The 26,941-nt window shown below is 52.3% G+C and overlaps 1 protein-coding gene across 12 annotated transcripts in view; it reads right to left on the bottom strand.

Annotated features, from left to right (window-relative positions):
- Nucleotides 1-26,941, bottom strand: part of herc2 (HECT and RLD domain containing E3 ubiquitin protein ligase 2) — a gene marked incomplete at its 3' end in the record, with an annotated part of 169,836 nt that overhangs the window by 16,349 nt on the left and 126,546 nt on the right. For 11 of the 12 annotated variants that reach the window (XM_071346645.1, XM_071346646.1, XM_071346654.1 and 8 more), the window contains 10 exon segments: nt 2,010-2,224; nt 3,899-4,213; nt 6,266-6,421; nt 6,554-6,798; nt 9,231-9,389; nt 12,722-12,853; nt 12,997-13,104; nt 13,989-14,142; nt 18,269-18,460; nt 23,067-23,207. In XM_071346645.1, the coding sequence (XP_071202746.1) occupies nt 2,010-2,224; nt 3,899-4,213; nt 6,266-6,421; nt 6,554-6,798; nt 9,231-9,389; nt 12,722-12,853; nt 12,997-13,104; nt 13,989-14,142; nt 18,269-18,460; nt 23,067-23,207 (1,817 nt within the window). 12 annotated transcript variants of the gene reach the window in all.

The following is a 26,941-nucleotide window of genomic DNA, read 5'->3' as shown; positions in this document are numbered from 1 at the left end:
ATAGTGTGTATAGTGTAAATAGTATAGGGTACATAGTGTATATAGTATAGTGTATATAGTACATATAGTATAGGGTGTATAGTGTATATAGTATAGTGTATATAGTATATTGTGTATAGTGTATATATAGTATAGTGTATAGTGTAGACAGTATAGGGTGTATGTATATAGTATAGTGTGCATATTGTATATAGTATAGTGTATATAGTATAGTGTGTATAGTGTATATAGTATGGCGTGTATATTGTATACAGTATAGTGTATATAGTATAGTGAGTATAGTGTATATAGTATATTGTTTATAGTGCATATAGTATAGTGTGTATAGTGTATATAGTATAGTGTATATATAGTATATTGTATAGTGTATATAGTATAGTGTGTATAGTGTAAATAGTATAGGGTACATAGTGTATATAGTAAAGTGTATATATAGTATAGTGTATATAGTACATATAGTATAGGGTGTATGTATATAGTATAGTGTATATAGTATAGTGGGTATATTGTATATAGTATAGTGTACATAGTATAGTGTGTATAGTGTATATAGTATAGTGTATGTAGTATGGTGTGTATAGTGTATATAGTATAGTGTGTATATTGTATATAGTATAGTGTATATAGTATACTGTGTATATAGTATAGTGTGTATAGTGTATATATTATAGTGTGTATATAATAGTGTGTATATCGTGTATAGTATAGTGTATATAGTATAGTGAGTATAGTATAGTGTGTATAGGGTATATAGTATAATGTGTATAGTATAGTGTGTATAGTGTATATTGTATAGTGTGTATAGTGTACATATTATAGTGTGTATAGTGTATATAGTATGGTGTGTATGGTGTATATAGTATAGTGTGTATATAGTATATAGTATAGTGTATATAGTATAGTGTATATATCACAGTGTATATAGTACAGTGTGTATAGCGTATATAGTATAGTGAGTATAGTGTATATAGTAGAGTGTATATATAGTATAATGTGTATAGTGGATATAGTATAGTGTGTATAGTGTATATAGTATATATAGTATAGTGTGTATAGTGTATATAGTATGGTGTGTATGGTGTATATAGTATAGTGTGTATATAGTATATAGTATAGTGTATATAGAATAGTGTGTATAGTGTATATTGTATAGTGCATATATAGTATAGTGAATATAATATAGTGTGTATATTGTATATATTATAGTGTATATAGTATAGTGTGTATAGTGTATATAGTATAGTGTGTATGATGTATATAGTATAGTGTATATAGTGTATATATTATAGTGTATATAGTATAGTGTGTATAGCGTATATAGTATAGTGTACATAGTATAGTGAGTATAGTGTATATAGTATAGTGTATATATAGTATAATGTGTATAGTGTATATAATGTATATCGTATAGTGTATATAGTATAGTGTGTATAGTGTATATAGTATAGGGTGTATAGTGTATATAGTATAGTGTGTATAGTGTATATAGTATAGTGTATATAGTGTATATAGTATCGTGTGTATAGTGTATATAGTATAGTGTATATAGTATAGTGTATATAGTATAGGGTGTATAGTATAGTGTGTATAGTGTATATAGTATAGTGTAAATAGTATAGTGTATGTAGTATAGTGTATATATAGTATTGTGTATATATAGTAAAGTGTATATAGTATAGTGTGTATCGTGTATATAGTATAGTGTGTATCGTGTATATAGTATAGTGTATATAGTATAGTGTGTATAATGTATATAGTATAGTGTGTATAGTATAGTGTGTATAGTGTATATAGTACAGTGTGTATAGTGTATATAGTATAGTGTGTATAGTGCATATAGTATAGTGTGTATAGTGTATATAGTACAGTGTGTATAGTGTATATAGTATAGTGTGTATAGTGCATATAGTATAATGTGTATAGTGTATATAGTATAATGTGTATAGTGTATATAGTATAGTGGGTATAGCGTATATAGTATAGTGTGTGTACGTTCTGCTCATCCTAACCTCCTGTTGCCGTGTCCCAGTTTTCCGTCCTCAGCCTCTCCCCAGGAGTAGACCTCTCCCTCAGAGGACAGGGCTAGACAGTGTTTCCCTCCGCTGTTCACTGCCACCTTCCTGATGAACACATGCTGGATGGACTCCAACAGAGTGGGGGTGGACACGGACTCTGTTCCTCCAATACCCAGCCGGCCCCCCGCACCGTACCCTGTAGCATACAACTGGAGGAAGACAGACAACAGTCACATACCGTCTCTACCAGGACCCTGCCGGGGCCCTAACAGGACTCTACCAGGACCCCACAGGGACTCTACCAGGACCCTACAGGGACCCTACAGGGACTCTACCAGGACCCTACAGGGACTCTACCAGGACCCTACAGGGACCCTACAGGGACTCTACCAGGACCCTACAGGGAGTCTACCAGGACCCGACAGGGAGTCTACCAGGACCCTACAGGGACCCTACAGGGACTCTACCAGGACCACACCAGGGACTCTACCAGGACCACACCAGGGACTCTACCAGGACCACACCAGGGACTCTACCAGGACCACACCAGGGACTCTACCAGGACCACACCAGGGACTCTACCAGGACCACACCAGGGACTCTACCAGGACCACACCAGGGACTCTACCAGGACCACACCAGGGACTCTACCAGGACCACACCAGGGACTCTACCAGGACCACACCAGGGACTCTACCAGGACCACAGGGACTCTACCAGGACCCTACAGGGACTCTACCAGGACCACACCAGGGACTCTACCAGGACCCCACCAGGACCCCACCAGGACTCCACCAGGACCCCACCAGGACCCCACCAGGACCCCACAAGGACTCTACCAGGATCCCACCTGGACTCTACCAGGATCCCACCTGGACTCTACCAGGACTCTACCAGGACCCTACCAAGACTCTACCAGGACCCCACCAGGACTCCACCAGGACCCCACCAGGACTCTACCAGGACCCCACCAGGACTCTACCAGGACTCTACCAGACCCCACCAGGACCCTACCAGGACCCCACCAGGACCCCACCAGGACCCCACCAGGACTCTACCAGGACCCCACCGGGACCCCACCGGGACCCTACCGGGACTCTACCGGGACCTCTACCGGGACTCTACCGGGACTCTACCGGGACTCTACCGAGATTCTACCGGGACCCTACCGGGATTCTACCGGGACCCTACCGGGATTCTACCGGGACCCTACCGGGATTCTACCGGGACTCTACCGGGACCCCACCAGGACCCCACCAGGTACTCTACCAGGACCCTACAGGGACTCTACCAGGACCCCACCAGGACCCCACCAGGCCCCTACCAGGCCCCTACCAGGATCTACCAGGCCTCTACCGGTCTTTACCTTTCGGTAAGTGGCAGCGAACAGGGTCTGCTCCCCTCCTATCAGCTGAAATAACCTTTACTGGTCTCCACCGGTCTTTACCTTTCCATCAGAACTCTACCAGGACCCTAACAGGACCCTACCAGGACCTGCCAGGACTCTACTGGTCTCTACTGGTCTTTACCTTTCCACCAGAACTCTACCAGGACCCTAACAGGACCCTACCAGGACTCTACTGGTCTCTACCTTTCCACCAGGACCCTACCAGGACCCACCAGGACTCTACTGGTCTTTACCTTTCCACCAGGGCCCTACCAGGACTCTACTGGTCTTTACCTTTCCACCAGGGCCCTACCAGGACTCTACTGGTCTTTACCTTTCCACCAGGGCCCTACCAGGACTCTACTAGTCTTTACCTTCCCACCAGGACCCCACCAGGACCCTACCAGGACCCAATAGGACTCTACTGGTCTTTACTTTTCCACCAGGACCCTACCAGGACTCTACTGGTCTCTACCAGGACTCTACTGGTCTTTACCTTCCCATCAGCAGTGACAGCGAACAGGGTCTGCTCCCCTCCTATCAGCTGAACAGGTCTCAGAGTCGCCAGGGCCTCTGTGGGGGTGGGGACCTTGACCTTTGCCCCCTCAATGCCCCCTAGCTGACCCCGGTGGTTGTGACCCCAGCCGTAGATGGTCCCGGAGCCTCCTGCAGACAGCGTCCAGTCGTCAGGTCTCCTGTTCATCCACTGGACCAGCTGTTCGTCCTGCTCTCTCTTAAACAGGTCATGGCTCTCGTGGAGGACGTTCATCACTTCACAGTCAGCCATCAACTCACGGATCTTCTTAGTCACCTACAGAGGGGCAGAGTGGTTAGAGATAATGTCCAGATCAGACGGACAGAGTGGTTAGAGATAATGTCCAGATCAGAGGGGCAGAGTGGTTAGAGATAATGTCCAGATCAGAGGGACAGAGTGGTTAGAGATAATGTCCAGATCAGAGGGACAGAGTGGTTAGAGATAATGTCCAGATCAGAGGGGCAGAGTGGTTAGAGATAATGTCCAGATCAGAGGGGCAGAGTGGTTAGAGATAATGTCCAGATCAGAGGGACAGAGTGGTTAGAGATAATGTCCAGATCAGAGGGGCAGAGTGGTTAGAGATAATGTCCAGATCAGAGGGGCAGAGTGGTTAGAGATAATGTCCAGATCAGAGGGGCAGAGTGGTTAGAGATAATGTCCAGATCAGAGGGACAGAGTGGTTAGAGATAATGTCCAGATCAGAGGGGCAGAGTGTGGTATTAATATAGAGTTGATCCCCCTTTGCTGCTATAACAGCCTCCACTCTTCTGGGAAGGCTTTCTACTAGATGTTGGAACATTGCTGCTATAACAGCCTCCACTCTTCTGGGAAGGCTTTCCACTAGATGTTGGAACATTGCTGCTATAACAGCCTCCACTCTTCAGGGAAGGCTTTCCACTAGATGTTGGAACATTGCTGCTATAACAGCCTCCACTCTTCTGGGAAGGCTTTCCACTAGATGTTGGAACATTGCTGCGGGGACTTGCTTCCATTCAGCTACAAGAGCATTAGGGAGGTCGGGCACTGATGTTGGGCGATTAGGCCTGGCTCGCAGTCGGCGTTCCAATTCATCCCAAAGGTGTTTGATGGGGTTGAGGTCAGGACTCTGTGCAGGCTAGTCAAGTTCCTCCACACTGATCTCGACAAACCATTTTTATTTTTATTAACCAAAACTTTTTATTTTTACCTTTAACTAGGCAAGACAGTTAAGAACAAACTCTTATTTTCAATGACAGCCTAGGAACAGTGGGTTAACTGCCTTGTTCAGGGGCAGAACGACAGCTCGGGGATTCGATCTTGCAACCTTTCAGTTACTTGTCCAACGCTCTAACCACTAGGCTACCTGCCGCCCCTCCACTCTAACCACTAGGCTACCTGCCGCCCCTCCACTCTAACCACTAGGCTACCTGCCGCCCCTCCACTCTAACCACTAGGCTACCTGCCGCCCGAACAAGGGCATTGTCATACTGAAACAGGAAAGGGCCTTCCCCAAACTGTTGCCACAAAGTTGGAAGCACAGAATCGTCTAGAATGTCATTGTATGCTGTAGCGTTAAGATTTCCCTTCACTGGAACTAAGGGGCCTGAACCATGAAAAACATCCCCAGACCATTATTCCTCCTCCACCAAACTTTACAGTTGGCACTATGCATTGGGGCAGGGTAGCGTTCTCCTGGTAACTGCCAAACCCAGATCTGTCCGTCGGACTGCCAGATGGTGAAGCGTGATTCATTGCTCCAGAGTCCAATGGCGGTGAGCTTTACACCACTCCAGCCGACGCTTGGCATTGCGCATGGTGATCTTAGGCTTGTGTGCGGCTGCTCAGCCATGGAAACCCATTTCATGAAGCTCCCGAAGAACAGTTCTTGTGCTGACGTTGCTTCCAGAGGCAGTTTGGAACTTGGTAGTGTTGCAACCAAGGACAGACTATTATTACGGGCTACGCGCTTCAGTACTCGCCGGTCCCGTTCTGTGAGCTTGCGTGGCCTACCACTTTGCGACTGAGCCGTTGTTGCTCCTAGACGTTTCCACTTCACAGTTGACCTGGGCAGCTCTAGCAGGGCAGACATTTGACGAACTGACTTGTTGGAAAGGTGGCATCCTATGACGGTGCAACCGGTGAAAGTCACTGAGCTCTTCAGTAAGGCCATTCTACTGATGTTGCTTGTCTATGGAGATTGCATGGCTGTGTGTTCGATTTTATACACCTGTCAGCAACGGGTGTGTCTGAAATAGCCAAATCCACTAATTTGAAAGGGTGTCCACATACTTTTGTATATATATAATATATATTAACAGTTGTAATGATGGCCTGTCTTGCCCAACCCACCTCATCCAGGAAGGGGCGTGGCTGAGGAGTCCTCTTGTCCAGAGCGACCGCCACTCTGGATGCAGTACAGTACCGGCGGAACCACGCCCACTTATGGGTCTCAGCACAGCAGGGTAGGGTATCCAACTCCAGGTCGCAGGCTAGAGCCACCAGCACCTAAAACAAACCGATTCAAAATGATATCGAAATCGCAAAAGACAAAACTAACTCTATAAACGGCACACATTCATTACACCTTCCCCTCGACTGGAAGAACACAGGTACCAGTTCCCCTTTCTGTTAGCCTACCTTGAAGAAAGGGCTGTGCAGCAGCTGCTTCCCTCCCCTGACGATGGGGTCCTCGTATTCATACTGCCTCTGGAGAGCCTCAGGAAGACCCTTCACCAGGGCGGCCAGCGCACTGCCTGTAAAACTCATGGAGCGAGACTCTACTTCGCTGTCCCCAAGCAGCCTGGTGATGTTGATGGACTGGCCATACTCTGTGGTCAGCAGTTTACGCAGCCTCTGCAGAGCCCACATACGATGTCCTGCTGCTACAAGACAAATAATACAGGGTACTTTACAATGACAGAGAGGAGACCGGGTCAGAACTATACAATGACAGAGAAAAGACCGGGTCAGAACTATACAATGACAGAGAGGAGACCGGGTCAGAACTACACAATGACAGAGAAAAGACCGGGTCAGAACTATACAATGACAGAGAAAAGACCGGGTCAGAACTATACAATGACAGAGAGGAGACCGGGTCAGAACTACACAATGACAGAGAAAAGACCGGGTCAGAACTATACAATGACAGAGAAAAGACCGGGTCAGAACTATACAATGACAGAGAGGAGACCGGGTCAGAACTATACAATGACAGAGAGGAGACCGGGTCAGAACTACACAATGACAGAGAGGAGACCGGGTCAGAACTATACAATGAGAGAGAGGAGACCGGGTCAGAACTACACAACGACAGAGAGGAGACCGGGTCAGAACTATACAATGACAGAGAGGAGACCGGGTCAGAACGATACAATGACAGAGAGGAGACCGGGTCAGAACTACACAATGACAGAGAGGAGACCGGGTCAGAACTACACAATGACAGAGAGGAGACCGGGTCAGAACTATGCACTGACAGAGAGGAGACCGGGTCAGAACTATGCACTGACAGAGAGGAGACCGGGTCAGAACTACACAATGACAGAGAGGAGACCGGGTCAGAACTATACAATGACAGAGAGGAGACCGGGTCAGAACTACACAATGACAGAGAGGAGACCGGGTCAGAACTATGCACTGACAGAGAGGAGACCGGGTCAGAACTACACAACGACAGAGAGGAGACTGGGTCAGAACTATACAATGACAGAGAGGAGACCGGGTCAGAACTATACAATGAGAGAGGAGACCGGGTCAGAACGATACAATGACAGAGAGGAGACCGGATCAGAACTACACAACGACAGAGAGGAGACCGGGTCAGAACTACACAATGACAGAGAGGAAACCGGGTCAGAACTATACAATGAGAGAGAGGAGACCGGGTCAGAACTACACAATGACAGAGAGGAGACCGGGTCAGAACTACACAATGACAGAGAGGAGACCGGGTCAGAACTACACAATGACAGAGAGGAGACCGGGTCAGAACTATACAATGACAGAGAGGAGACCGGGTCAGAACGATACAATGACAGAGAGGAGACCGGGTCAGAACGATACAATGACAGAGAGGAGACCGGGTCAGAACTACACAATGACAGAGAGGAGACCGGGTCAGAACTATACAATGACAGAGAGGAGACCGGGTCAGAACTACACGATGACAGAGAGGAGACCGGGTCAGAACTATACAACGACAGAGAGGAGACCGGGTCAGAACTATATAATGAGAGAGGTGAGAACCCAAGGATCCAGACATTTCTATGGGACATGTATCAGAGTCTATGTACAATTTTTAATAGCAATTCCTCAATTGTACTGCCACAGCTTCCCCCTAAACACACTGAGAAGCAGCTAGACTGTACTGCCACAGCTTCCACCTAAACACACTGAGAAGCAGCTAGACTGTACTGCCACAGCTTCCCCCTAAACACACTGAGAAGCAGCTAGACTGTACTGCCACAGCTTCCACCTAAACACACTGAGAAGCAGCTAGACTGTACTGCCACAGCTTCCCCCTAAACACACTGAGAAGCAGCTAGACTGTACTGCCACAGCTTCCCCCTAACAACACTGAGAAGCAGCTAGACTGTACTGCCACAGCTTCCCCCTAAACACACTGAGAAGCAGCTAGACTGTACTGCCACAGCTTCCCCCTAAACACACTGAGAAGCAGCTAGACTGTACTGCCACAGCTTCCCCCTAAACACACTGAGAAGCAGCTAGACAGTACTGCCACAGCTTCCCCCAAAACACACTGAGAAGCAGCTAGACTGTACTGCCACAGCTTCCCCCAAAACACACTGAGAAGCAGCTAGACTGTACTGCCACAGCTTCCCCCTAACAACACTGAGAAGCAGCTAGACTGTACTGCCACAGCTTCCCCCTAACAACACTGAGAAGCAGCTAGACTGTACTGCCACAGCTTCCCCCTAAACACACTGAGAAGCAGCTAGACTGTACTGCCACAGCTTCCCCCTAACAACACTGAGAAGCAGCTAGAGTGTACTGCCACAGCTTCCCCCAAAACACACTGAGAAGCAGCTAGACTGTACTGCCACAGCTTCCCCCTAAACACACTGAGAAGCAGCTAGACTGTACTGCCACAGCTTCCCCCTAACAACACTGAGAAGCAGCTAGAGTGTACTGCCACAGCTTCCCCCAAAACACACTGAGAAGCAGCTAGACTGTACTGCCACAGCTTCCCCCTCAACACACTGAGAAGCAGTTAGAGATATAGAGATGTATATCAGGCTGAGGTCCTAAACGACACTGCTGCGGACTAGGAGGTGTGACGTGGTCCTCGTACCCAGGGCACTGAGCTGAGCGCAGGCAGCCAGGGAGGCAGCCAGGCGGGGTACGATACTCCTGTTGGAGGCCAGGTTGAGCCTGAAGTCCAGGAGGCAGGTCACCAGGTCCATGGAGGGACAGGACAGGATGCAGCGGTCGGACAGAAGGTCTTTGGGCCCTGGGGGGAAAGACACAGTCTGTTATACAGTATATGGACAACTAACTACACACTATGTCAGGGTGTGTGGAGGCAGTGTGTGGTGAGGCAGTGTGTGGTGAGGCAGTGTGTGGTGAGGCAGTGTGTAGCGAGGCAGTGTGTGGTGAGGCAGTGTGTGGTGAGGCAGTGAGGCAGTGTGTGGTGAGGCAGTGTGTGTGGTGAGGCAGTGTGTGGTGAGGCAGTGTGTGGTGAGGCAGTGTGTGTGGTGAGGCAGTGTGTGTGGTGAGGCAGTGTGTGGTGAGGCAGTGAGGCAGTGTGTGGTGAGGCAGTGTGTGTGGTGAGGCAGTGTGTGGTGAGGCAGTGTGTGGTGAGGCAGTGTGTGGCAGTGTGGAGGCAGTGTGTGGCGAGGCAGTGTGTGGCGAGGCAGTGTGTGGCGAGGCAGTGTGTGGTGAGGCAGTGTGTGGTGAGGCAGTGTGTGGTGAGGCAGTGTGTGGTGAGGCAGTGTGTGGTGAGGCAGTGTGTGTGGTGAGGCAGTGTGTGTGGTGAGGCAGTGTGTGTGGTGAGGCAGTGTGTGGTGAGGCAGTGTGTGGTGAGGCAGTGAGGCAGTGCGTGGTGAGGCAGTGTGTGTGGTGAGGCAGTGTGTGTGGTGAGGCAGTGTGTGTGGTGAGGCAGTGTGTGTGGTGAGGCAGTGTGTGTGGTGAGGCAGTGTGGGGTGAGGCAGTGTGGGGTGAGGCAGTGTGGGGTGAGGCAGTGTGTGGTGAGGCAGTGTGTGTAGTGAGGCAGTGTGTGGGTCATACCAGCAGCATGATGGGGTAGACAGTGTGTGGGTCATATCAGCAGCAGCATGATAGGGTAGACAGTGTGGGGGTCATACCAGCAGCAGCATGATAGGGTAGACAGTGTGGGGGTCATACCAGCAGCAGGCATGATAGGGTAGACAGTGTGTGGGTCATATCAGCAGCAGCATGATAGGGTAGACAGTGTGGGGGTCATACCAGCAGCAGCATGATGGGGTAGACAGTGTGTGGGTCACACCAGCAGCAGGCATGATAGGGTAGACAGTGTGTGGGTCATACCAGCAGCAGGCATGATAGGGTAGACAGTGTGTGGGTCATACCAGCAGCAGGCATGATGGGGTAGACAGTGTGTGGGTCATACCAGCAGCAGCATGATGGGGTAGACAGTGTGTGGGTCATACCAGCAGCAGCATGATAGGGTAGACAGTGTGTGGGTCATACCAGCAGCAGGCATGATGGGGTAGACAGTGTGTGGGTCATACCAGCAGCAGGCATGATGGGGTAGACAGTGTGGGGGTCATACCAGCAGCAGCATGATGGGGTAGACAGTGTGGGGGTCATACCAGCAGCAGACATGATGGGGTAGACAGTGTGGGGGTCATACCAGCAGCAGGCATGATAGGGTAGACAGTGTGGGGGTCATACCAGCAGCAGCATGATGGGGTAGACAGTGTGTGGGTCATACCAGCAGCAGGCATGATGGGGTAGACAGTGTGGGGGTCATACCAGCAGCAGGCATGATGGGGTAGACAGTGTGGGGGTCATACCAGCAGCAGGCATGATGGGGTAGACAGTGTGTGGGTCATACCAGCAGCAGGCATGATGGGGTAGACAGTGTGTGGGTCATACCAGCAGCAGGCATGATGGGGTAGACAGTGTGTGGGTCATACCAACAGCAGCATGATGGGGTAGACAGTGTGGGGGTCATACCAGCAGCAGCATGATGGGGTAGACAGTGTGGGGGTCATACCAGCAGCAGCATGATGGGGTAGACAGTGTGTGGGTCATACCAGCAGCAGCATGATGGGGTAGACAGTGTGGGGGTCATACCAGCAGCAGCATGATGGGGTAGACAGTGTAGGGGTCATACCAGCAGCATGATGGGGTAGACAGTGTGGGGGTCATACCAGCAGCAGGCATGATGGGGTAGACAGTGTGTGGGTCATACCAGCAGCAGACATGATGGGGTAGACAGTGTGGGGGTCATACCAGCAGCAGCATGATGGGGTAGACAGTGTGGGGGTCATACCAGCAGCAGGCATGATGGGGTAGACAGTGTGGGGGTCATACCAGCAGCAGGCATGATAGGGTAGACAGTGTGGGGGTCATACCAGCAGCAGGCATGATAGGGTAGACAGTGTGGGGGTCATACCAGCAGCAGGCATGATAGGGTAGACAGTGTGGGGGTCATACCAGCAGCAGCATGATGGGGTAGACAGTGTGTGGGTCATACCAGCAGCAGCATGATGGGGTAGACAGTGTGTGGGTCATACCAGCAGCAGCATGATGGGGTAGACAGTGTGTGGGTCATACCAGCAGCAGGCATGATAGGGTAGACAGTGTGTGGGTCTTACCAGCAGCAGGCATGATAGGGTAGACAGTGTGTGGGTCATACCAGCAGCAGCATGATAGGGTAGACAGTGTGTGGGTCATACCAGCAGCAGGCATGATGGGGTAGACAGTGTGTGGGTCATACCAGCAGCAGGCATGATGGGGTAGACAGTGTGTGGGTCATACCAGCAGCAGGCATGATAGGGTAGACAGTGTGTGGGTCATACCAGCAGCAGGCATGATAGGGTAGACAGTGTGTGGGTCATACCAGCAGCAGGCATGATAGGGTAGACAGTGTGTGGGTCATACCAGCAGCAGGCATGATGGGGTAGACAGTGTGTGGGTCATACCAGCAGCAGGCATGATAGGGTAGACAGTGTGTGGGTCATACCAGCAGCAGGCATGATGGGGTAGACAGTGTGTGGGTCATACCAGCAGCAGGCATGATGGGGTAGACAGTGTGTGGGTCATACCAGCAGCAGGCATGATAGGGTAGACAGTGTGTGGGTCATACCAGCAGCAGGCATGATAGGGTAGACAGTGTGTGGGTCATACCAGCAGCAGGCATGATAGGGTAGACAGTGTGTGGGTCATACCAGCAGCAGGCATGATGGGGTAGACAGTGTGTGGGTCATACCAGCAGCAGGCATGATAGGGTAGACAGTGTGTGGGTCATACCAGCAGCAGCATGATGGGGTAGACAGTGTGTGGGTCATACCAGCAGCAGGCATGATGGGGTAGACAGTGTGTGGGTCATACCAGCAGCAGGCATGATAGGGTAGACAGTGTGTGGGTCATACCAGCAGCAGGCATGATAGGGTAGACAGTGTGTGGGTCATACCAGCAGCAGGCATGATAGGGTAGACAGTGTGTGGGTCATACCAGCAGCAGGCATGATAGGGTAGACAGTGTGTAGGTCATACCAGCAGCAGGCATGATAGGGTAGACAGTGTGTGGGTCATACCAGCAGCAGGCATGATAGGGTAGACAGTGTGTGGGTCATACCAGCAGCAGGCATGATAGGGTAGACAGTGAAGCGCCAACCCCATCCGTTTACAGATCCATCGCTGGTAAACTTCCACTTCAACTCATCAGCCGGGATCCTCAACTCGCTGGACCAGTCGGACCACTCCCGACCTGAGCAGGGAGACACCATGAAGACACCTGGCAGACACCATGAAGACACCTGGCAGACACCATGAAGACACCTGGCAGACACCAAAACCCTCTTCTAACATCTAATGAAGTGTTGGGGGGTTAGGGTTGTGTCTTGTGGTCACCTGATCGGACAGAGATGATCCTATTTGCTCCGTCCATGATGGTGAGAGGGTCATGACGTCTCTCTGCAGAACACTGCCGGTCAAACTCCACCCTCAGTCCCTCCGCACCTACAACACAGAGACCCCCCTGAGTCCCTCTGTCTACAACACAGAGACCACCCTCAGTCCCTCTGTCTACAACACAGAGACCACCCTCAGTCCCTCTGTCTACAACACAGAGACCACCCTCAGTCCCTCTGTCTACAACACAGAGACCCCCCTGAGTCCCTCTGTCTACAACACAGAGACCACCCTCAGTCCCTCTGTCTACAACACAGAGACCCCCCTGAGTCCCTCTGTCTACAACACAGAGACCACCCTCAGTCCCACTGTCTACAACACAGAGACCCCCCTGAGTCCCTCTGTCTACAACACAGAGACCACCCTCAGTCCCTCTGTCTACAACACAGAGACCACCCTCAGTCCCTCTGTCTACAACACAGAGACCCCCCTCAGTCCCACTGTCTACAACACAGAGACCCCCCTGAGTCCCTCTGTCTACAACACAGAGACCACCCTCAGTCCCTCTGTCTACAACACAGAGACCACCCTCAGTCCCTCTGTCTACAACACAGAGACCACCCTCAGTCCCTCTGTCTACAACACAGAGACCACCCTCAGTCCCTCTGTCTACAACACAGAGACCCCCCTCAGTCCCTCTGTCTACAACACAGAGACCACCCTCAGTCCCTCTGTCTACAACACAGAGACCACCCTCAGTCCCTCTGTCTACAACACAGAGACCACCCTCAGTCCCTCTGTCTACAACACAGAGACCACCCCCAGTCCCTCTGTCTACAACACAGAGACCCCCCCCAGTCCCTCTGTCTACAACACAGAGACCCCCCCCAGTCCCACTGACTCCAACACAGAGACCCCCCTCAGTCCCTCTGTCTACAACACAGAGACCCCCCTCACCCGCTATCTACCAAGGCATTGTATTTAATTGTTACCGGGTATCTTGACGGCGCCGCTGGTGGAGGTGTCATCAGTATAGGGATGGCTGCTCTCCACCACCACGGGCTGGGAGGACAGACGGCCGCTCTGAGAGTCAGTGGCCACGTCTTCTAACTCCGTCACACACAGCTCCAGCAGCATGTCTGCCACCTACAGGTCAATACAGGGACAAACAGGACACATTTATTTTCAATATATAACAGTTCAAATCAACCATGAAATACATTCTTTCAAAAGACACTGGAAATACAAATCATGAAAGAGCCGTGTACCTGCGGCTGTGTGTGTGTGTCCACGGCTGTGTGTGTGTGTCCACGGCTGTGTGTGTGTGTCCACGGCTGTGTGTGTGTGTGTCCACGGCGGTGTGTGTGTCCACGGCGGTGTGTGTGTCCACGGCTGTGTGTGTGTGTCTACGGCGGTGTGTGTGTCCACGGCGGTGTGTGTGTCCACGGCTGTGTGTGTGTGTCCACGGCGGTGTGTGTGTGTCCACGGCTGTGTGTGTGTGTCCACGGCTGTGTGTGTGTCCACGGCGGTGTGTGTGTCCACGGCTGTGTGTGTGTGTCCACGGCTGTGTGTGTGTGTCCACGGGTGTGTGTGTGTGTCCACGGCTGTGTGTGTGTCCACGGCTGTGTGTGTGTGTCCACGGCGGTGTGTGTGTCCACGGCGGTGTGTGTGTGTCCACGGCTGTGTGTGTGTGTCCACGGCGGTGTGTGTGTGTCCACGGCTGTGTGTGTGTCCACGGCTGTGTGTGTGTGTCCACGGCGGTGTGTGTGTGTCCACGGCGGTGTGTGTGTCCACGGCTGTGTGTGTGTCCACGACGGTGTGTGTGTCCACGGCGGTGTGTGTGTCCACGGCTGTGTGTGTGTGTCCACGGCGGTGTGTGTGTGTCCACGGCGGTGTGTGTGTGTCCACGGCGGTGTGTGTGTGTCCACGGCTGTGTGTGTGTCCACGGCTGTGTGTGTGTGTCCACGGCGGTGTGTGTGTGTCCACGGCGGTGTGTGTGTGTCCACGGCGGTGTGTGTGTGTCCACGGCGGTGTGTGTGTGTCCACGGCTGTGTGTGTGTCCACGGCTGTGTGTGTGTCCACGGCGGTGTGTGTGTCCACGGCGGTGTGTGTGTCCACGGCGTGTGTGTGTGTCCACGGCTGTGTGTGTGTGTCCACGGCGGTGTGTGTGTGTCCACGGCGGTGTGTGTGTGTCCACGGCGGTGTGTGTGTGTCCACGGCGGTGTGTGTGTGTCCACGGCTGTGTGTGTGTGTCCACGGCTGTGTGTGTGTGTCCACGGCGGTGTGTGTGTCCACGGCGGTGTGTGTGTCCACGGCTGTGTGTGTGTGTCCACGGCTGTGTGTGTGTCCACGGCTGTGTGTGTGTCCACGGCTGTGTGTGTGTGTCCACGGCTGTGTGTGTGTGTCCACGGCGGTGTGTGTGTGTCCACGGCTGTGTGTGTGTGTCCACGGCGGTGTGTGTGTGTCCACGGCTGTGTGTGTGTGTCCACGGCGGTGTGTGTGTCCACGGCTGTGTGTGTGTCCACGGCTGTGTGTGTGTGTCCACGGCTGTGTGTGTGTGTCCACGGCTGTGTGTGTGTGTCCACGGCGGTGTGTGTGTGTCCACGGCTGTGTGTGTGTCCACGGCTGTGTGTGTGTGTCCACGGCTGTGTGTGTGTGTCCACGGCTGTGTGTGTGTGTCCACGGCTGTGTGTGTGTGTCCACGGCTGTGTGTGTGTCCACGGCTGTGTGTGTGTCCACGGATCTACGTGTCAGTAGATGTCCACGTGCTGTGTGATAGTGATAAGTCCGCGACTGTGTGTACTGTCCGCGGCTGTGTGAGTGTGTCCACGAGCTGTGTGATGTGGATAAAAAGTACCATCGGCTGTAAGTGTAAGTGTGTCCACGGCTCGTGTACAGTGGGGCCAGCGGAAGTGAGTGTAGTACCACCTCCATGTCACAGTGGGGAGACGGAAGTGAGTCAGTAACATCGTCCATGTCACAGTGGGGAGACGGCAGTGAGTGCAGTAACATCTCCATGTCACAGTGGGGAGACGGAAGTGTAGTGTGTGTCACATCGGCATGTCGTAGTGTGTCCAGCGGCAGTGTGTGTGTGTACCATCGGCATGTCACAGTGGGGAGACGGAAGTGAGTCAGTAACACCTCCATGTCACAGTGTGGGAGAGGAAGTGAGTACGGTACACAGATCTACCATGTCACAGTGGGGAGAGGAAGTGAGTCAGCAACATCTCCATGTCACAGTGGGGAGAGGAAGTGAGTCAGTAACATCTCCATGTCACAGTGGGGAGAGGAAGTGAGTCAGTAACATCTCCATGTCACAGTGGGGAGAGGAAGTGAGTCAGTAACATCTCCATGTCACAGTGGGGAGAGGAAGTGAGTCAGTAACATCCTCCATGTCACAGTGGGGGGAGAGGAAGTGAGTCAGTAACACCTCCATGTCACAGTGGGGAGAGGAAGTGAGTCAGTAACATCTCCATGTCACAGTGGGGAGAGGAAGTGAGTCAGTAACACCTCCATGTCACAGTGGGGAGAGGAAGTGAGTCAGTAACATCTCCATGTCACAGTGGGGAGAGGAAGTGAGTCAGTAACATCTCCATGTCACAGTGGGGAGAGGAAGTGAGTCAGTAACATCTCCATGTCACAGTGGGGAGAGGAAGTGAGTCAGTAACATCTCCATGTCACAGTGGGGAGAGGAAGTGAGTCAGTAACATCTCCATGTCACAGTGGGGAGAGGAAGTGAGTCAGTAACATCTCCATGTCACAGTGGGGAGAGGAAGTGAGTCAGTAACATCTCCATGTCACAGTGGGGAGAGGAAGTGAGTCAGTAACATCTCCATGTCACAGTGGGGAGAGGAAGTGAGTCAGTAACATCTCCATGTCACAGTGGGGAGAGGAAGTGAGTCAGTAACATCTCCATGTCACAGTGGGGAGAGGAAGTGAGTCAGTAACATCTCCATGTCACAGTGGGGAGAGGAAGTGAGTCAGTAACACCTCCATGTCACAGTGGGGAGAGGAAGTGAGTCAGTAACATCTCCATGTCACAGTGGGGAGAGGAAGTGAGTCAGTAACATCTCCATGTCACAGTGGGGAGAGGAAGTGAGTCAGTAACATCTCCATGTCACAGTGGGGAGAGGAAGTGAGTCAGTAACATCTCCATGTCACAGTGGGGAGAGGAAGTGAGTCAGTAACATCTCCATGTCACAGTGGGGAGAGGAAGTGAGTCAGTAACATGTCACAGTGGGGAGAGGAAGTGAGTCAGTAACATCTCCATGTCACAGTGGGGAGAGGAAGTGAGTCAGTAACATCTCCATGTCACAGTGGGGAGAGGAAGTGAGTCAGTAACATGTCACAGTGGGGAGAGGAAGTGAGTCAGTAACATGTCACAGTGGGGAGAGGAAGTGAGTCAGTAACATCTCCATGTCACAGTGGGGAGAGGAAGTGAGTCAGTAACATCTCCATGTCACAGTGGGGAGAGGAAGTGAGTCAGTAACATCTCCATGTCACAGTGGGGAGAGGAAGTGAGTCAGTAACATGTCACAGTGGGGAGAGGAAGTGAGTCAGTAACATCTCCATGTCACAGTGGGGAGAGGAAGTGAGTCAGGAACATCTCCATGTCACAGTGGGGAGAGGAAGTGAGTCAGTAACATCTCCATGTCACAGTGGGGAGAGGAAGTGAGTCAGTAACATCTCCATGTCACAGTGGGGAGAGGAAGTGAGTCAGTAACATCTCCATGTCACAGTGGGGAGAGGAAGTGAGTCAGTAACATCTCCATGTCACAGTGGGGAGAGGAAGTGAGTCAGTAACATCTCCATGTCACAGTGGGGAGAGGAAGTGAGTCAGTAACATCTCCATGTCACAGTGGGGAGAGGAAGTGAGTCAGTAACATGTCACAGTGGGGAGAGGAAGTGAGTCAGTAAGGAGGAGATTAGCCGATAGCCAAACAGGGACAGGCAGATACTTTCACAGCAGGAATCAGCATAATGTATATATTACTGTCGACCAAATAACAGTTTTAAAACAATCTACATGACCATCGTGTAGCAAAACCACAGAAAATGACCGATGTAAGGAAAATGCTTAGGTAAGAAGACAATGTCGGTGTAAGTCATTTTCGGTTTATCGTCCCAGCTCTAGTCCGTATCTGTGTGTGTGTGTGTGTGTGTGTGTGTGTGTGTGTGTGTGTGTGTGTGTGTGTGTGTGTGTGTGTGTGTGTGTGTGTGTGTGCGTGCGTGCGCGTGTCCTGCCGTGCCTGCTATGCATCGTGTACTCTACCTGTGGGTAGGCAGTCCCCATCCCAGACAGCACAGCAGACAGCACCTCCTTGCCCTTCTCCCCAGAGCGGACAGACACCGCCAGCTTCAGCAGGTCCACCATCACCCTGGTATCATCAGGTACCAGCAGACTGGTGAACTCGTCCAGGTACTGAGGTTCTGGAGCTCCAGTCTTATTCGGACACTCCGAGTCCTGCAAGAGAACCACAAGAATAACATTACTGATGGAACCGCGAGGGTTACAGGTTCCATTACTGATGGAACCAAACACTCACCGTACTGTAAAGACAAGAAGATGAGACCTCTAACAGCATCATCTAACCAGGATTAGAGGGCCAGTCACTGGGAGGGGGTAGAGAGGTGAGCCAGTCACTGGGAGGGGGTAGAGAGGTGGGCCAGTCACTGGGAGGGGGTAGAGAGGTGGGCCAGTCACTGGGAGGGGGTAGAGAGGTGGGCCAGTCACTGGGAGGGGTTAGAGAGGTGGCCAGTCACTGGGAGGGGGTAGAGAGCCAGTCACTGGGAGGGGGTAGAGAGGTGAGCCAGTCACTGGGAGGGGGTAGAGAGGTGGGCCAGTCACTGGGAGGGGGTAGAGAGGTGGGCCAGTCACTGGGAGGGGGTAGAGAGGTGGGCCAGTCACTGGGAGGGGGTAGAGAGGTGGGCCAGTCACTGGGAGGGGGTAGAGAGGTGGGCCAGTCACTGGGAGGGGGTAGAGAGGTGGGCCAGTCACTGGGAGGGGGTAGAGAGGTGGGCCAGTCACTGGGAGGGGGTAGAGAGGTGGGCCAGTCACTGGGAGGGGTTAGAGAGGTGGACCAGTCACTGGGAGGGGGTAGAGAGGTGGACCAGTCACTGGGAGGGGGTAGAGAGCCAGTCACTGGGAGGGGGTAGAGAGGTGGGCCAGTCACTGGGAGGGGGTAGAGAGGTGGGCCAGTCACTGGGAGGGGGTAGAGAGGTGGGCCAGTCACTGGGAAGGGGTAGAGAGGTGGGCCAGTCACTGGGAGGGGGTAGAGAGGTGGGCCAGTCACTGGGAGGGGGTAGAGAGGTGGGCCAGTCACTGGGAGGGGTTAGAGAGGTGGACCAGTCACTGGGAGGGGGTAGAGAGCCAGTCACTGGGAGAGGGTAGAGAGGTGGGCCAGTCACTGGGAGAGGGTAGAGAGGTGGGCCAGTCACTGGGAGAGGGTAGAGAGGTGGGCCAGTCACTGGGAGGGGGTAGAGAGGGGGGCCAGTCACTGGGAGGGGGTAGAGAGGTGGGCCAGTCACTGGGAGGGGGTAGAGAGGTGGGCCAGTCACTGGGAGGGGGTAGAGAGGTGGGCCAGTCACTGGGAGGGGGTAGAGGCAGTCACTGGGAGGGGTAGAGGGCCAGTCACTGGGAGGGGGTAGAGAGGTGGGCCAGTCACTGGGAGGGGGTAGAGGGCCAGTCACTGGGAGGGGGTAGAGAGGTGGGCCAGTCACTGGGAGGGGGTAGAGGGCCAGTCACTGGGAGGGGGTAGAGGGCCAGTCACTGGGAGGGGGTAGAGAGGTGGGCCAGTCACTGGGAGGGGGTAGAGAGGTGGGCCAGTCACTGGGAGGGGGTAGAGAGGTGGGCCAGTCACTGGGAGGGGGTAGAGAGGTGGGCCAGTCACTGGGAGGGGGTAGAGAGGTGGGCCAGTCACTGGGAGGGGTTAGAGAGGTGGACCAGTCACTGGGAGGGGGTAGAGAGGTGGGCCAGTCACTGGGAGGGGGTAGAGAGCCAGTCACTGGGAGGGGGTAGAGAGGTGGGCCAGTCACTGGGAGGGGGTAGAGAGGTGGGCCAGTCACTGGGAGGGGGTAGAGAGGTGGGCCAGTCACTGGGAGGGGGTAGAGAGGTGGGCCAGTCACTGGGAGGGGGTAGAGAGGTGGGCCAGTCACTGGGAGGGGGTAGAGAGGTGGGCCAGTCACTGGGAGGGGGTAGAGAGGTGGGCCAGTCACTGGGAGGGGGTAGAGAGGTGGACCAGTCACTGGGAGGGGGTAGAGAGCCAGTCACTGGGAGAGGGTAGAGAGGTGGGCCAGTCACTGGGAGAGGGTAGAGAGGTGGGCCAGTCACTGGGAGGGGGTAGAGAGGTGGGCCAGTCACTGGGAGGGGGTAGAGAGGTGGGCCAGTCACTGGGAGAGGGTAGAGAGGTGGGCCAGTCACTGGGAGGGGGTAGAGAGGTGGGCCAGTCACTGGGAGGGGGTAGAGAGGTGGGCCAGTCACTGGGAGGGGGTAGAGAGGTGGGCCAGTCACTGGGAGGGGGTAGAGAGGTGGGCCAGTCACTGGGAGGGGGTAGAGAGGTGGGCCAGTCACTGGGAGGGGTTAGAGAGGTGGACCAGTCACTGGGAGGGGGTAGAGAGCCAGTCACTGGGAGAGGGTAGAGAGGTGGGCCAGTCACTGGGAGGGGGTAGAGAGGTGGGCCAGTCACTGGGAGGGGGTAGAGAGGTGGGCCAGTCACTGGGAGGGGGTAGAGAGGTGGGCCAGTCACTGGGAGGGGGTAGAGAGGTGGGCCAGTCACTGGGAGGGGGTAGAGAGGTGGGCCAGTCACTGGGAGGGGGTAGAGAGGTGGGCCAGTCACTGGGAGGGGGTAGAGAGGTGGGCCAGTCACTGGGAGGGGGTAGAGAGGTGGGCCAGTCACTGGGAGGGGGTAGAGGGCCAGTCACTGGGAGGGGTTAGAGAGGAGGGCCAGTCACTGGGAGGGGTTAGAGAGGAGGGCCAGTCACTGGGAGGGGTTAGAGAGGAGGGCCAGTCACTGGGAGGGGTTAGAGAGGAGGGCCAGTCACTGGGAGGGGTTAGAGAGGAGGGCCAGTCACTGGGAGGGGTTAGAGAGGAGGGCCAGTCACTGGGAGGGGGTAGAGAGCCAGTCACTGGGAGGGGGTAGAGAGGTGGGCCAGTCACTGGGAGGGGGTAGAGAGGTGGGCCAGTCACTGGGAGGGGGTAGAGAGGTGGGCCAGTCACTGGGAGGGGGTAGAGAGGTGGGCCAGTCACTGGGAGGGGGTAGAGAGGTGGGCCAGTCACTGGGAGGGGGTAGAGAGGTGGGCCAGTCACTGGGAGGGGGTAGAGAGGTGGGCCAGTCACTGGGAGGGGGTAGAGAGGTGGGCCAGTCACTGGGAGGGGGTAGAGAGGTGGGCCAGTCACTGGGAGGGGGTAGAGAGGTGGGCCAGTCACTGGGAGGGGGTAGAGAGGTGGGCCAGTCACTGGGAGGGGGTAGAGGGCCAGTCACTGGGAGGGGTTAGAGAGGAGGGCCAGTCACTGGGAGGGGTGTAGAGAGGAGGGCCAGTCACTGGGAGGGGTTAGAGAGGAGGGCCAGTCACTGGGAGGGGTTAGAGAGGAGGGCCAGTCACTGGGAGGGGGTAGAGAGCCAGTCACTGGGAGGGGGTAGAGAGCCAGTCACTGGGAGGGGGTAGAGAGGTGGGCCAGTCACTGGGAGGGGTTAGAGAGGAGGGCCAGTCACTGGGAGGGGTTAGAGAGCCAGTCACTGGGAGGGGTTAGAGGGCCAGTCACTGGGAGGGGGTAGAGAGCCAGTCACTGGGAGGGGGTAGAGGGCCAGTCACTGGGAGGGGGTAGAGAGCCAGTCACTGGGAGGGGGTAGAGAGCCAGTCACTGGGAGGGGGTAGAGAGGTGGGCCAGTCACTGGGAGGGGTTAGAGAGGAGGGCCAGTCACTGGGAGGGGTTAGAGAGCCAGTCACTGGGAGGGGGTAGAGAGCCAGTCACTGGGAGGGGGTAGAGGGCCAGTCACTGGGAGGGGGTAGAGAGCCAGTCACTGGGAGGGGGTAGAGAGGTGGGCCAGTCACTGGGAGGGGTTAGAGAGGAGGGCCAGTCACTGGGAGGGGTTAGAGAGCCAGTCACTGGGAGGGGGTAGAGAGCCAGTCACTGGGAGGGGGTAGAGGGCCAGTCACTGGGAGGGGGTAGAGAGCCAGTCACTGGGAGGGGGTAGAGAGCCAGTCACTGGGAGGGTTTAGAGGGCCAGTCACTGGGAGGGGGTAGAGAGGTGGGCCAGTCACTGGGAGGGGGTAGAGAGCCAGTCACTGGGAGGGGGTAGAGAGCCAGTCACTGGGAGGGGGTAGAGAGGTGGGCCAGCCACTGGGAGGGGGTAGAGAGGTGTGCCAGTCACTGGGAGGGGGTAGAGGGCCAGTCACTGGGAGGGGGTAGAGAGGTGGGCCAGTCACTGGGAGGGGGTAGAGAGGTGGGCCAGTCACTGGGAGGGGGTAGAGAGGTGGGCCAGTCACTGGGAGGGGGTAGAGGGCCAGTCACTGGGAGGGGGTAGAGAGGTGGGCCAGTCACTGGGAGGGGGTAGAGAGGTGGGCCAGTCACTGGGAGGGGGTAGAGAGGTGGGCCAGTCACTGGGAGGGGGTAGAGAGGTGGGCCAGTCACTGGGAGGGGGTAGAGAGGTGGGCCAGTCACTGGGAGGGGGTAGAGAGGTGGGCCAGTCACTGGGAGGGGGTAGAGAGGTGGGCCAGTCACTGGGAGGGGGTAGAGGGCCAGTCACTGGGAGGGGGTAGAGAGCCAGTCACTGGGAGGGGGTAGAGAGCCAGTCACTGGGAGAGGGTAGAGAGGTGGGCCAGTCACTGGGAGAGGGTAGAGAGGTGGGCCAGTCACTGGGAGAGGGTAGAGAGGTGGGCCAGTCACTGGGAAGGGGTAGAGAGGTGGGCCAGTCACTGGGAAGGGGTAGAGAGGTGGGCCAGTCACTGAGAGGGGGTAGAGGGCCAGTCACTGGGAGGGGGTAGAGAGGTGGGCCAGTCACTGGGAGGGGGTAGAGGGCCAGTCACTGGGAGGGGTAGAGGGCCAGTCACTGGGAGGGGGTAGAGCTCACCTCTTTAGTTTTGGTCATGGTCTCTGCGATGATGCTAGCGGCTCCGGGGTCGTCCGTGACCGGGATGAAAGGTCGAGAGGAAGCAGCAGTAGACGGGGTCACAGCTGATGAGGGGGTGACAGCATCCTCTGAGGAGGTCACCTGGTGACAGAACAAGGAACAGATGTATCTATTAGCCTCTGAGATCTTCTTCATGAGACAATCCTCTCAGATCTTCTACATTGGGGATAAATAAAGTCCTCAGGGTTTGAAGTTAAGGGGTAGGGGACTCCAAACTAGGGGTCGCAACACAATGTGGTGGGTTGACGATTTGAATATGGGGTCGCGAGAGAAACTCTGAAATTTAAAATTTAAAAAAGCGTTGAAGTCTTGAGTCGATAAGTATTCAACCCCTTTGTAAAGGCAAGTCTAAATAAGTTCAAGAATTTGTTCCCCAAACTTTTGCCACAAAATTGGAGGCACAGAATCGTCTAGAATGTCATTGTATGCTGTAGCGTTAAGATTTCCCTTCACTGGAACTAAGGGGCCTGAACCATGAAAAACATCCCCAGACCATTATTCCTCCTCCACCAAACTTTACAGTTGGCACTATGCATTGGGGCAGGTAGCGTTCTCCTGGCATCCACCAAACCCAGATGAATCCATCAGACTGCCAGATGGTGAAGCGTGATTCATCACTCCAGAAAACGCGTTTCCACTTCATGAAGCTCCAGACAGAACAATTCTGGTACTGACGTTGCCTCCAGAGGCAGTTTGGAACTCGGTAGTGAGAGTTGCAACCGAGGACTAAAAAAAAATCTTGATCGACCGAGAGTCCTATGTTCTTTTTACGTGTATTTTTTCATGTATAGACGCACTCTGTGTTAATAAATCAACTACACTGTATGTACTGTATGTATCAACTACACTGCTGGTCTGATGCTTTAAGCACTGAGATTAAAAATGAAGACATGCAAATTACTAAAGAGGGATCCAGAGATCAAGATAACCAGAAGAACTAAACCTGTTCTGACCCCCGTCCTCCTTCTGCCTTCGCAGATTCTGTTGTTCCTGAAGTTACAGGTAAGAGGCTGGGCCAGCGGCCAGCAGGCTTTTCCATGTGGAGTTGCAAGTTATCCATTTATACTGATCTGTGTGCCAGTTATATCACATTTCATACGCACATTTTCGTGGAACAGTTTCATTTCAATTATAATAAAATCTACATATCTCAAAATCAATCAAAATTATATCTAAAGGAAAATGATACAAATCTAAAAAGTAACTTCTATTGACATTGTCAACATGTAAAAATAGTCTACATAAAGCCAACAAACAACAACAGTGCAGCCTGCAGGTAGAAAATATCCTGATAAAAATAAATATCCTATAAATCACATTGGCTATGCATGGCCTGTCTGCAACATTGTATAAATATTAACCTGGTCCGCCCCAAACTGGTGCTAACCAACTGGCAACATTGTATAAATATTAACCTGGTCCAGCCCCAAACTGGTGCTAACCAACTGGCAACATTGTATAAATATTAACCTGGTCCAGCCCCAAACTGGTGCTAACCAACTGGCAACATTGTATAAATATTAACCTGGTCCAGCCCAAACTGGTGCTAACCAACATTGTATAAAATATTAACCTGGTCCACCCCAAACTGGTGCTAACCAACTGGCAACATTGTATAAATATTAACCTGGTCCAGCCCAAACTGGTGCTAACCAACTGGCAACATTGTATAAATATTAACCTGGTCCAGCCCCAAACTGGTGCTAACCAACTGGCAACATTGTATAAAATATTAACCTGGTCCGCCCCAAACTGGTGCTAACCAACTGGCAACATTGTATAAAATATTAACCTGGTCCAGCCCAAACTGGTGCTAACCAACTGGCAACAGTGTATAAAATATTAACCTGGTCCAGCCCAAACTGGTGCTAACCAACTGGCAACATTGTATAAAATATTAACCTGGTCCAGCACAAACTGGTGCTAACCAACTGGCAACATTGTATAAAATATTAACCTGGTCCGCCCCAAACTGGTGCTAACCAACTGGCAACATTGTATAAAATATTAACCTGGTCCAGCCCCAAACTGGTGCTAACCAACTGGCAACATTGTATAAAATATTAACCTGGTCCAGCCCAAACTGGTGCTAACCAACTGGCAACATTGTATAAAATATTAACCTGGTCCAGCCCAAACTGGTGCTAACCAACTGGCAACAGTGTATAAAATATTAACCTGGTCCAGCCCAAACTGGTGCTAACTAACTGGCAACATTGTATAAAATATTAACCTGGTCCAGCCCCAAACTGGTGCTAACCAACTGGCAACATTGTATAAAATATTAACCTGGTCCAGCCCAAACTGGTACTAACCAACTGGCAACATTGTATAAAATATTAACCTGGTCCAGCCCCAAACTGGTGCTAACCAACTGGCAACATTGTATAAAATATTAACCTGGTCCAGCCCCAAACTGGTGCTAACCAACTGGCAACATTGTATAAAATATTAACCTGGTCCAGCCCCAAACTGGTGCTAACCAACTGGCAACATTGTATAAAATATTAACCTGGTCCAGCCCCAAACTGGTGCTAACCAACTGGCAACATTGTATAAAATATTAACCTGGTCCAGCCCCAAACTGGTGCTAACCAACTGGCAACATTGTATAAATATTAACCTGGTCCAGCCCCAAACTGGTGCTAACCAACTGGCAACATTGTATAAATATTAACCTGGTCCAGCCCAAACTGGTGCTAACCAACATTGTATAAAATATTAACCTGGTCCACCCCAAACTGGTGCTAACCAACTGGCAACATTGTATAAAATATTAACCTGGTCCAGCCCAAACTGGTGCTAACCAACTGGCAACATTGTATAAATATTAACCTGGTCCAGCCCCAAACTGGTGCTAACCAACTGGCAACATTGTATAAAATATTAACCTGGTCCAGCCCCAAACTGGTGCTAACCAACTGGCAACATTGTATAAAATATTAACCTGGTCCAGCCCAAACTGGTGCTAACCAACTGGCAACAGTGTATAAAATATTAACCTGGTCCAGCCCAAACTGGTGCTAACCAACTGGCAACATTGTATAAAATATTAACCTGGTCCAGCACAAACTGGTGCTAACCAACTGGCAACATTGTATAAAATATTAACCTGGTCCGCCCCAAACTGGTGCTAACCAACTGGCAACATTGTATAAAATATTAACCTGGTCCAGCCCCAAACTGGTGCTAACCAACTGGCAACATTGTATAAAATATTAACCTGGTCCAGCCCAAACTGGTGCTAACCAACTGGCAACATTGTATAAAATATTAACCTGGTCCAGCCCAAACTGGTGCTAACCAACTGGCAACAGTGTATAAAATATTAACCTGGTCCAGCCCAAACTGGTGCTAACCAACTGGCAACATTGTATAAAATATTAACCTGGTCCGCCCCAAACTGGTGCTAACCAACTGGCAACAGTGTATAAAATATTAACCTGGTCCAGCCCAAACTGGTGCTAACCAACTGGCAACATTGTATAAAATATTAACCTGGTCCGCCCCAAACTGGTGCTAACCAACTGGCAACAGTGTATAAAATATTAACCTGGTCCGCCCCAAACTGGTGCTAACCAACTGGCAACATTGTATAAAATATTAACCTGGTCCAGCCCCAAACTGGTGCTAACCAACTGGCAACATTGTATAAAATATTAACCTGGTCCAGCCCCAAACTGGTGCTAACCAACTGGCAACATTGTATAAATATTAACCTGGTCCAGCCCCAAACTGGTGCTAACCAACTGGCAACATTGTATAAAATATTAACCTGGTCCAGCCCCAAACTGGTGCTAACCAACTGGCAACAT

Source organism: Salvelinus alpinus, chromosome 16, assembly GCF_045679555.1.
Source record: "Salvelinus alpinus chromosome 16, SLU_Salpinus.1, whole genome shotgun sequence".
Taxonomy (NCBI): domain Eukaryota; kingdom Metazoa; phylum Chordata; class Actinopteri; order Salmoniformes; family Salmonidae; genus Salvelinus; species Salvelinus alpinus.
The sequence above is the reverse complement of the archived record's forward strand: the minus strand, read 5'-3'. Positions and strand labels throughout refer to the sequence as shown.